Genomic DNA, 12,351 nt, shown 5'->3' on the forward strand with positions numbered 1-12,351 from the left:
ACTGTGTTAGCCAGGATGGTCTTGATCTCCTGACCCGCCTCAGCCTCCCAAAGTGCTGGGATTACAGGCATGAGCCACCGCGCCCAGCCATCTACTTTCTGTGATTGTAGATGTTCCTGTTCCAGACATGTCATATATGCAACATATAATATGTGTTTTTTTGTGAATGGCTTCTTTCACTTAGCGTGATCTACTTGATTTTTGTATTATGAAATATATATACAAAAAGCAAATGAAATGTGTATGTGTAGTTTAAAGAAGAAGAATAAAATGAGGGAGGCTGAGGTGGGAGGATCACCTGAGCCTAGGAGGCAGACGTTGCAGTGAGCGGAGATCGTACCACTGCACTCCAGCCTGGGTGACAGAGTGAGACCCTGTTTAACCAAGAAATAAAAAATAGTGATAATAAAATGAGTACCCATGAACTCTCCACTCAGCTTAAAATATAGAAAACTATCAGCATCTTAGAAAGGGTCCGTTTGCTCTTCCCAGATCCCTTCACTCACGTAACCATGACCCTGGCTCTTGTATTAGTCACCTTCTTGCTTTTCTTTTTAATTCTTCACCTATGAATGAAATCCTGAACATGATACAGATTTTATATTTTACATAAATGGACTGGGCGTGGTGGTGATTTTTTGGTCTGTATTCATCTGTCTTGCATCTTCTGCTCAACGTTAAACTTTATGGGTATGTGTACTGCACTTCTGCATAAATTCATTTTCACTTCTGCATACATTCCACTGTGTATGTGGTATATTCCACAAAGTATGTGGTATATGGAGGCATTTAGGTTGTATCTTTTTTTGCTATTATAGTCATTTTGTTATAAACATTCTTGTGCATGTCTCCTGGTGACAAGTGCGAGACTTCCTCTAAATTATACACCTAGGAGTGGAGCAAAAGTGATTATACCAAATTACACTCTCCTCAGCATGGTAGGAGAATTCCTATTACTCTACGTTCTCACCAGTGCTTGATATAATGCCTAGCCTTTTTAAAAAAATTAATTATTTTTTTTTGAGATGGAGTCTTGTTCTGTCACCTAGGCGGGAGTGCCGTGGTGCAATCTCAGCTCACTGCAACCTCCACCTCCTAGGTTCAAGCGATTCTCCTGCCTCAGCCTCCCAAGTGGCTGGGACTACAGGCGCCCACCACCACGCCCGGCTAATTTTTGTATTTCTAGTAGAGATGGGTTTTTGCCATGTTGGCCAGGCTGGCCTTGAACTCCTGACCTCAAGTGATCTGTCCGTCCCAAAGTGCTAGGATTACACTAGCGTGAGACACTGTGCCCAGCCTATTTTTAAAATTGTTTATGGAGACAGGGTCTCACCATGTGGCCCAGGCTAGCACCACCACGCCCAGCTAATTTTTCACAGAGATGGAATTTCACCACGTTGCCCAGGCTGGTCTCAAATTCCCGAGCTCAAGTAGTCCACCCGCCTTGGCCTCCCAAAGTGCTGGTATTACAGGTGTGAGCCACTGCGCCCAGCCCTGTTGATTATCTTTAATTTTCTAGTTAGTACATTATGTGGTCTAAGAAATATCTGTCTATCTCAAGATCATGAAAATTGTCTCCTCTGTTTCATTCTACAAGCTTTATCTAAGTTTTATCTTTTTTGTTTGGGTTTATGATTCAATTTGACTTAATTTTTGCATATGGTATGAGGGAGGAATTGAGATTATTTTTATCTATACAGATATACACGTTCTTTTTCTCTACACAGATAACCAGTTCAGCACCATTTGCCTGAAAGACTATTCAGTCCCACATTGAATTACTTTGCCACCTTTGTTGAAAATCAGTTAACCATATTGATCTATTTGCCTATCCTTATCCACCAGAACCTCTGTCTCCTGGGTTCAAGCGATTCTCTTGCCTCAGCCTCCCAAGTGGCTGGGATTACAGGCATGCGCCACACCACGCCTGACTAATTTTGCATTTTTAGTAGAGATGGGGTTTCTCCTTGTTGGTTAGGCTGGTCTCAAACTCCTGAACTAAGGTGATCCGCCCACCTCAGCCTCCCAAAGTGCTGAGATTACAGGCGTGAGCCACTGCACCCAGCCTAGTTGTTCTTTTACAAAATAATTGTGGCTCTTGTACAAGTCTTTGGGTTGGACTTTGGTTGAAAACGGGTTCCTTCCCATTTTCCTATTTTAGCAAAAGCTCGACAATTTCTCCAAAAAAGGCCACTGGAATTTCCTGTGTTCTTTTGTTTTCATCAGGTATTTTTTGTTTGGTTTTTAGTATTACATTCTATCTATTGACAATATGTATCTTTGGATTATTTTTAGTGGTTGCTTAGGGAATTACAATATTGACCCTTAACTCATCATAGTCTACTTTGAGTTAATAATATGCCACCTCCCAGAAATAATTGTTTTATTATATGTAATATACCATGCAATTAATTACAGTATAATTGCATTGATAGCTTACATTATCTTTGTTATACCTTTTTTTAAATATTTTTGGGACGCAGTCTCACTCTGTCACCCAGGTTGGAGTGCAGTGGCCTGCCTCCTGGGTTCCCAGGTTCAAGTGATTCTCCTGCCTCAGCCTCCTGAATAGCTGGGATTACAGGAGTGTGCCACCATGCCTGGCTAATTTTTGTATTTTTAGTAGAGATGGGGTTTTGCCATGTTGGCCAGGCTGGTCTCGAACTCCTGACCTCAGGTGATCCACTCCCCTCAGCTTCCTAAACTGATGGGATTACAGGCGTGAGCCACCATGCCCGTCCTATCTTTGTTATGCATTCTGGAATTGGTTTGCTAGTATTTTGTTGATGATTTTGCATCTATGTGTATGAGTAAAATCTGATTTTGTTAGTAATTTATTTAGTGATGTAATTTACAAACCACAGAATTCTCTTGTTTTGTAGCCACTCTCCTGTTCCCACCCCCAGGTCCACACAACTACTAATCTACTTCTGTCTCTGCATATTTACTTTTCCTGGATATTTCATATAAATGAAATTATATAATATGTCATCTTTTGCATCTGGCTTCCTTCACTTGGCATAATGTTTTCCAGGTTTATCCATGATGTAGCATGTATCAGTACTCCATTCCCTTTTCATTGCCAAATAGTATTCCATCGTATGGGTGTACCGTCCATCATTTGTTAATCCATTCATCAGTTGATGGACATTGTTCCCCCTTCTTAGCTATTAAGAATAAAGCTGGCCGAACGTATTGGCTCACTCCTGTAATCCCAGCACTTTGGGAGGCTGAGGTGGGTGGATCACCTGAGGTCAGGAGTTCGAGACCAGCCTGAGCAACTTGGTGAAACACTGTCTCTACTAAAAATACAAAATTAGCCGGACGTGGTGGCACATGCCTGTAATCCCAGCTACTCAGGAGGCTGAGGCAGGAGAATCGCTTGAACCCGGAAGGCGGAGGTTGTGGTGAGCTGAGATCGCTCCATTGCACTCCAGCCTGGGCAACAAGAGCGAAACTCCGTCTCAAAAAAAAAAAAAGAATAAAGCTGCGGTGAACATTCGTATACAAGTCTTTAAGTGGAATGGCTTTTTAAGAACCTGCCAAGCTTTTCTAAAGTGGCCACATCATTTTATATTCTCCCAGCAATATAAGATGATTTCAGTTTCTCATCCTCATCAATGTTTGTTATTATCTGTCTTTATTTATTATAGTAGACATGCAGTGGTACCTCATCGTTGTTTTAATCTGCATTTCATGTAATGACACTGAGCATCTTTTCTTTTTTTTCTAATTTTTATTATTTATTTATTTATTTTTTGAGACCAAGTCTAGCTCTGTCGCCCAGGCTGGAGTGCAGTGGGGCAATCCTGGCTCACTGCAACCTCCACCCCCGGGGTTCAAGTAATTCTCTTGCCTCAGTCCCACCAAGTAGTTGGGACTACAGGCATGTGCCACCACGCCTGACTAATTTTTGTATTTTTCATAGAGACAGGGTTTCACCATGTTGCCCAGGCCGGTGTCAAAAGTCCTGGGCTCAAGCAGTCCACCCACCTCGGCCTCCCAAAGTGCTGGGATTACAGGTGTGAGCCACCGCGCCCAGCCACATCTTTTCATGCTCAATGCTCATAAACCATTCATTTATCTTCTTTTTTTTTTTTGAGACGGAGTCTCGCTCTGTCGCCCAGGCTGGAGTACAGTGGCAAGATCTCGGCTCACTGCAAGCTCTGCCTCCCGAGTTCACATCACTCTCCTGCCTCAGCCTCCCGAGTAGCTGGACTGCAGGCACCCGCCACCACGCCCGGCTAATTTTTTGTATTTTGTCCCCCGCCACCACGCCCGGCTAATTTTTTGTATTTTTAGTAGAGACGGGGTTTCACTGTGTTAGCCAGGATGGTCTCCATCTCCTGACCTCGTGATACGCCCTCCGCGGCCTCCCAAAGTGCTGGGATTACAGGCATGAGCCACTGCGCCAGGCCTCAAATGTGTTGCCTGTTTTTAATTTGGATTGTTTCTCCTATCATTCAGTTATAATACAAGTCCTTTGACAGATTTGTGATTTGCAAATAGTCCGTCGCTTGTCTTTTCATTTTCTTAGTAGTGTCTTTTGAAGTGCCAACATTTTTAATTTGATAAAATCCAATTTATTTTTTCTTTTATGGTGTTATATTTAAGAACTCTTTGGTTAACTCATGATCGTGAAGATTTTTCTCCTATTTTTTCTTCTAAGTTTTCTGGTTTTGGTGGGGTGCGGTGGCTCACACCTGTAATCCCAGCACTTTGGGAGGCTGAGGCAGGAATTCAAGACCAGCCTGGGCAAACATGGCGAGATCCTACAAATTTTTTTAAAAAATTTAGCTGGGCATGGAGCACACACCTATGGTCCCAGCTACTCAGGAGGCCGAGGCAGGAGGATTGATTGAGCCCAGGAGGTCAAGGTTATAGTGAGCCATGATCACACTGCTGCACCCCAGGGAGGGAGCAGAGTGAGACCCTGTCTCAAAAAAAAAAAAAAAAGTTTTACAGTTTTAGTTCTTACACTTATCTGTATGATTCATTTTGAATTAATTTGCATGTGAATATCCAGTTGTTCAAGCACCGTTTGTTAAAAAGACCATCCTTTCCTCATGTGTTTTCTTAGGTTACGTGTTAAAATACTTACTCTGTTCCATTATTTAATTTTCTTTTTTTTTTTGAGACGGAGTCTCGCTCTGTCGCCCAGCCTGGAGTGCAGTGGCCGGGTCTCCGCTCACTGCAAGCTCCGCCTCCCGGGTTCACGCCATTCTCCTGCCTCAGCCTCCCGAGTAGCTGGGACTACAGGCGCCTGCCACCTCGCCCGGCTAGTTTTTTTTTTTTTTTTTTTTTTTGTATTTTTTAGTAGAGACGGGGTTTCACCAGGTTAGCCAGGATGGTCTCGATCTCCTGACCTCGTGATCCGCCCGTCTCGGCCTCCCAAAGTGCTGGGATTACAGGCTTGAGCCACCGTGCCCGGCCCATTATTTAATTTTCTACATCAGAGGCTCCATTTATGGGTTTAGTGATGCTCTTTGGTTTTATCTATATCTGTCATTTTCTCCCTGATCCTTTTTTGACCTATTCTTTCCATTTCATTTTGGTCACTTTTCTCATTTCCATCCTTGTTTCCATGCCTCTCACTGAAGTGTCTGCAGCGTCTAATCTCCCGTGGACTACTTATGCTGCCTTCCCATCCCTGGTTTTGTTTTCTCTGCTACTTGTTTTCTGAGGTTCGCGGGCTCACGTTGCCTCACGTGTGTCCTGAGCTCCTTCAGGCAGTGTGTTTTTGCTGGCACTTTCTGCAGTCTGCCCCTACTCAGAGCGCTTCCCGCTGTCTGTCTTGCTAGTCGTGTCCCCCAGGCGGCTGCTGCTGCTGCACTTCACACCTTGGCTTCGGTGGCGGTCACAGTTGCTTTTGGCAGTCCTCACGTGTATTTTGAGTCTGCAGATTATATCTGTCTGCTTGTTTTGCTGAAAATTGAGTTATTTTCCTTCTCCTTGTTGCTTTTGTAAGTTCTCCAAGAGTCAGAGAGGAAAACTGCTGTTGTGTATCCTCACACTGAGAGCCCCAGGCACGCATTCCTGCTTATTTATCATTCCCGTCTTTCACGCAAATGCCAGGGTCTGAAACTGGTGTCTTCCAAAAATCCTGGAAGATTATATTCTCCCTTTGAAAATTACCTCTTGGCCGGGCGCGGTGGCTCAAGCCTGTAATCCCAGCACTTTGGGAGGCCGAGACGGGCGGATCACGAGGTCAGGAGATCCAGACCATCCTGGCTAACATGGTGAAACCCCGTCTCTACTAAAAAATACAAAAAACTAGCCGGGCGAGGTGGCAGGCGCCTGTAGTCCCAGCTACTCGGGAGGCTGAGGCAGGAGAATGGCGTAAACCCGGGAGGCGGAGCTTGAGATGAGCTGAGATCTGGCCACTGCACTCCAGCCCGGGCGACAGAGCGAGACTCCGTCTCCAAAAAAAAAAAAAAAGAAAATTACCTCTTCCCCACTATATCTCCTTCCGGAACTCACTCTGTCCTCTGTGAACCTTCTCATTCTGTCCTTCATATTTTTAAATCTCTTCCATATTTTTCATCTTGTCCTCTCTCTGGGCTGCATTCTAGATTATTTCTTCTAGATGTTCGTAGAAAGTCGTTAGGTAACCATTCTATTTAAATTACTCAGCATCTCCCTTTTTCCCTTCCCTGCTTTTCTCCTTAGCATTTTCCATCTTCGACACACTGTATTTTACGTACTGATTTTGGGTGTTTTGCCCCACTATTTTTTAATTTAAGTAAACTTTCAATTCAAGTAGAACATACTTATGGAAAAGTACACAAACCAAAGTGTCAAGCTCAGTGAATTATCACAAAGCAAACATGCCCTTGTAATAGCACCCAGATCATGGAGCGGGAGCACTTCAGAGGCCCCTGTGCCCACCCCACCCCTCCAAGGCCCTCTAGATCATTCGGATCGAACGGAGCAACATCAAGCACGCATACATGCAGCTCAAAACACTTTGCTCAACCACAGCCACTCCTTACCTCCATGGCATGACCATAGTTCACTGCAGCCTTGAACTCCTGGCCTCAGCCTCCCAAAGCACTGGGATTGCAGGCACGAGCAGGCATGAGCTGCTGTGCCCTGCCTCTTTAAAAAAAATAGTTATTATGATTATATAAAAAAAATGTGTATTATTTTGTATCTGGTTTCTTTTGCTCACTGTTCTGTTTGTGCAGTGTGTTCACAGATCCAGATGACATAGGGTAGTCATAGCTCATTCACTGACTGCTGTCTATTATTCTATTGTGTAAATGTACCATAATTTATCCTTTCTACTACTGAAAGAGATTTTTGAGAGATTATTTTATTTATCTGTTTATTTATTTATTTGAGCAGGAGTCTCGTTCTGTTGCCCAGGGTGGAGTGCAGTGGCGTTATCTCGGCTCACTACATCCTCCGCCTCTCGGGTTCAAGTGATTCTCCTGCTTCAGCCTCCAAAGTAGCTGGGATTACAGGCGCCCACCACCAATCCCGGCTAATTTTCGTATTTTTAATGGAGATGGGGTTTCACCACGTTGACCAGGCTGTCTTGAACTCCTAACCTCAGGTAATCCACCCGCCTTGGCCTCCCAAAGTGCTGGGATTATAGGCATGAGCCACTGTGCCTGGCCCTTTTTTTTGTTTTTGTTTTCAAGATGGGGTCTCACTCTGTTGCCCAGGCTGGAGTGCAGTGGCGCAATCTCGGCTCACTGCAACCTGCGCCTCCTAGGTTCAAGTGGTTCTCCTGCCTCAGCCTCCCAGGTAGCTGAGATTACAGCTGCCCACCACCACACTCGGCTAATTCTTTTTTTATATTTTTAGTAGAGACAGAGTTTCGCCATGTTGGGCAGGCTGGTCTCAAACTCCAGACCTCAGGTGATCCTCCTGCCTTGGCCTCCCAAAGTGCTGGGATTACAGGCATGAGCCACTGCACCTGGCCAAGAGATTTTTTGAGAGATATTTTGGCTCTTTCCAGCTTTTGGCTGTTGTGATGAGAGCTGCTATGAACATTTTTCTCCATGTGTCTCAATGATGCTGTATAGCCCTTCTTTTGGGTGTATACCAGGAGTGGAGTTGATGGGTTAGGAGTGTGTACACTGGTACTCAGGTGCTCACTTTCTTGGAACTTTGTGGGCGTTCTCTGAGGTCTGGCTAATGTTTCATTCTCCAGAGAGGACTGGCCTTGCTTCTTCCAGTTACCTGGGGCACTGCCAAGCAGGGATCACTGTGTTTTTATTTATTTATGACCATTTTATTTTATTGATTGGTTGAGACACAGTCTCACTCTGTCACCCAGGCTGCAGTGCAGCGGCATGATCACGGTTCATCGTAGCCTCAAACTCCTGGGCTCAAGCCCACCCCAGCCTCCTGAGTAGCTAGGACTACAGGTATGAGCCACCATGGTTGGCTAATTAGAGACAGGGTCTCGCTATGTTACCCAGGCTGGTAACAATCTACTTGAGACCACTTGAAATGAAATTTTTTGTTGGACACTCTTCAGGCTACACAGATACAATGAGCACTGAATGCCAACGTCCGTGAGGCCCCACTTGCTACAAATTTTGGGGAAGATTTTCTTTTTTTTTTTTTGAGACGGAGTCTTGCTCTGTCGCCCAGGCTGGGGTGCAGTGGCGGGATCTCAGCTCACTGCAAGCTCCGTCTCCCGGTTTACGCCATTCTCCTGCCTCAGCCTCCCGAGTAGCTGGGACTACAGGCGCCCGCCACCTCGCCCGCTACTTTTTTGTATTTTTAGTAGAGACGGGGTTTCACCGTGTTAGCCAGGATGGTCTCGATCTCCTGACCTCGTGATCCACCCGTCTCGGCCTCCCAAAGTGCTGGGATTACAGGCTTGAGCCACCGCGCCCGGCCGAAGATTTTCTTCCTCTCCACCCAGAGAGCCACACTGGAGACAGGCAAGCTTCCCCACCATCCTCTCCCGTGTGATGGGTCAGTTCTCATTCCCCCAGCCCCAACGGCTTAGGGTTTGGAGCTCGTGCTCTGCATGGTGTATTAATACCATAACAAAGCCCTGCAAACCAGGTGGTTTTAGACAACAGAAACTCATTCTTCCATGGGTCTGGAGGTCAGAAGTTCAAAGTCAGGGTGTCAGTGTTGATCTCTGCCGAGGGCTCTGAGGGAGAATCTGACCATGGCTCCCTCGTGGCTTCTGGCGGTTGCTGTGGTCCTTGGTGTTCCTGGGCTCACAGCTGCGTCCTGCCAGTCTCTGCCTCCACCTTCACATGGTGTCTCCCTGTGTCTGTCCTCACTCAACTGCCGTCTGTCTCCCTTCTTATAAAGACACCAGTCATTAAGGGCCCACCCTGCTCCAGTATGACCTCATCCTAACTCATTACATCTGCAAAGACACCCCCTCTCCAAATAAGGCCACATTCTGAGGTCCTGGGGTTGAGGACTTGAGGACGCCTTTCCGTGGGGGGCCGAGCCAGTCTGTAGCACGTCGGTCCCTGTTAGACTGCCCACCCCAGTCAGCCCTAGGCTTTCTCTTCTGCCCCCCGTTCCTCCTGTAGTTGCCAAAGAAAAGCACAAGTTCTCCAAGAAGTTTCCAGAAATTTGCAGAACAAAAGTCAGCTTTGGCTTTCACTTGCCTCACAGATTTTCTGCAGGTTACATGTTCGTTTTCTGTGGATTTCTGCCTGTAAGGCCGACTCGGCAGCAGTGTGGTTCAGAATCCTTTACATTTGGTCTTGCTTCTGCCTCATTTCAATAAGGAACATAGCGAGGGAACCCAGTCTGTGGCACCCATCAGTGGTCTTTGTCTATACCTGTCCCCCTGCCCCCGTCCCACCCGGAGTCGTGCCCCGTGCCCCTACTCCTGGCGTCTCGCTTGAGGTTCAAAACCCAGGGCTCTGGAGCTAGGCGCCTGCGTTTTGACCGCCTGGCTATGCCATCTCAGGGAAACTGCTTCCCATTGCTAGCATGGATTTCCCCACTGTAAACTGGGGACTCTGGAAGACCATGTGACAATGAAAGGTCAAAGTGCACACATTCTCACATTCTCAGTCAGGCCCCAGCCCAGCCTCCCAGCTGGAGGGCTCCAGTTAGCATTGTTAGCAAATCGCATCTTTGAGGGTGAAGTGGTCCAGAGAGGTCCTCGAGAGAACACAGTGAGAAGAGACCTCCCGGAATCCCCCAGACACCCCGTCCCTCCGTGTGTCTCTGTGTCCCAGGGAACATCTACCATTATGTGCCCTGGTACAACACCAAGCCTGTCGTGGCCGTGACCTCCAACTGGGAGGACGTTAGCTTCCGCATGAACTGCCTCAACCTCCTCCACTTCACTCGGGACCGCCTGGTGAGTGGTGCGGGAGCCGATGCTGGGAAGGGTTCAGAGTGTGGCTGGGAGACTTGGGAAACTGCATCACAGTGGCAGGAAACTGGTCACACAGCCCATTCATGCATTCATTCCACGCTGTTGAGAAGAACGTGCCAGAAGCAGGGCTATGCACTGAAGACACAAGGATGATTAAACACAGCCCCTGTCCTCACTGTCTAGGGAAGTTGGACATGCAGGCAGTGACTGTGCAGTGCAACTAGGGCTATGATGGAGACGCAGGTACCAGGTGCTATAGGGTCAGAGAGAGAAGGTGGGGAGAGGAGAGGAAGAGAAGATAGTCAGAGGAGGTGTGCACAAAAGAGATAACACATCAGCAGGGTTTTGAAGAATGCATAGGAGTTTGTTGGGGGCTGGGTGGAGGTAGAAGGGAGTAACGTGCAAAGCCACAGCAATGTGCTGGTTTTTGAAGTTCGGCAGGGTTGGGGGGAGGCATGGAGGTGACATGAAGATCCGACCATGGAAGCTGGAAGGAGTGAGATCACAAACGGTCTCAGGTGCCTGTTGGGAGTGTAGTTCTCGGGAGCCACCTGGGGCTGGGACCTCCGGCATGACTTTCTCACGCCTATGTGGAGGTCAGTGCTCTGCACTGCTTCCCAGTCTTACCCCGTCCCAGCTTCTTGCCACCTGTTTCTTCTGTTGGGTAGCAGGAAGGATGTGGGGGGGTGGTCCTAGCCTCGGAGTTGTGGACGACCTTGAACTGATATCACCAAGTTATCCCTCAAAGTTCCCAAGGTCGTGGCTGAAAACATCTTGGGCCAACCAGCCCTGTGGCCTGTCCAGCTGGGCTCCATGCTGAGGCCGGCTCTCTTACCGTTTCTCTCCTGCTGGGCAGAAAGCTAACCTGGACACCCTGAAATCCACGCGGAATCCGAAGGACCCAGCTCTCCTCCACCAGTGGGAGAAACTGCTGAGGGAGCTGGTGGAGGACTGCAAGTAGGAGTAGGGGCACTCTGGGATGCAGCTGGCCTGGAGCTGAGCCAGATCCAGGCCTGGGGGCTCAGAGCAGTGCCCTGAACACCTCCCCCCACCCTCCTTGGGGAGAAGCACTGCTCAGACCTCTCCCCAGCAGGAAACCCCAGGAGTCACTTCTCCCTTCCCGTTCAGGCCCCCTGACCGCCCCATCAGAATGGTCCCTGCTGCCCCACACCCACGCCCGAGGCTCCTACCGAGTCAACCTGTCACCTTCCTGCAGACAAGCCCGCACAGCCCCCCTCCCTGCAGGCGTGGTAGAGGGCTGGATGAGAACCCAGGGCTGGACGCACAGCCAGCAGGCTTCCTATGGTGGGAAGGGCTCCCGGGCCAGGCCAGCAGCAGATGGGGGCAGGATCTTGAGGCCAGGAGGGGCACGCTGGCCTAAGGCAGGGCACTGGTGACACTGGGAGGCAGTAGAGAGGTCCAGCCCCTACTACCCTGTCCTGGCCACAGGCGCCCTCTGCCCTGCATGACCGACCAGCCCAAAGCCACCAGCCTGGACAGGAAGAGGTGGCAGCTCCGCAGCCTCCTCCTGCAGGAACTGGCCCAAAAGGCCAAGCAAGCCATGCCCAGGGACATGGTGGCCACCGCGGAGGACTGGCTGTACCGCCTCAACGCTGTGCTCCCGGAGGTGGGTGCTGCATACACTGGCCTGGAGCAGGGCTGGGAGCCGGCCGCGCAGGGCCTGACGTTCTCACACCTTGGCAGCCCCAGATGGGCCTTCCTGACGTGATGATTTGGCTGGTGGCCAAGGAGCAGCGAGTGGCCTATGCACAGGTGCCTGCCCACTCCGTCCTCTTCTCCCGGGCAGGGGCCCTGCACTGCGGCAGGCTCTGTGGGAAGATACAGACACTCTTCCTACAGGTGGGAATCAAGGGGTCCTCAGGGGAGGACAGGGCCAAGAAATGGCCCCGGGAGAGCCCCTGAATTGCAGGGCAGCCCCTATGGGGCTTGTTTCCCTGGTCCCTTAACCAGGTGGGATGGGGTTGAAGCAGTCCCCAGAGGAAGAGATGGGTCTGTGGCTGCCAGCATGT

At 48.7% G+C, this 12,351-nt stretch overlaps 1 protein-coding gene across 1 annotated transcript in view; it reads left to right on the top strand.

Annotated features, from left to right (window-relative positions):
- FER1L5 (fer-1 like family member 5) overlaps nucleotides 1-12,351 on the top strand; it is a 67,546-nt gene that overhangs the window by 35,577 nt on the left and 19,618 nt on the right. The window contains exons 20-23 of the mRNA XM_033238888.1: nucleotides 10,179-10,303; nucleotides 11,178-11,278; nucleotides 11,771-11,948; nucleotides 12,026-12,181. Of these exons, the coding sequence (XP_033094779.1) occupies nucleotides 10,179-10,303; nucleotides 11,178-11,278; nucleotides 11,771-11,948; nucleotides 12,026-12,181 (560 nt within the window). The remainder of the gene's footprint in view (nucleotides 1-10,178; nucleotides 10,304-11,177; nucleotides 11,279-11,770; nucleotides 11,949-12,025; nucleotides 12,182-12,351) is intronic.

The sequence above is a fragment of the Trachypithecus francoisi genome, unplaced genomic scaffold, assembly GCF_009764315.1.
Source record: "Trachypithecus francoisi isolate TF-2019V2 unplaced genomic scaffold, Tfra_2.0 Lachesis_group17, whole genome shotgun sequence".
Taxonomy (NCBI): Eukaryota; Metazoa; Chordata; class Mammalia; order Primates; family Cercopithecidae; genus Trachypithecus; species Trachypithecus francoisi.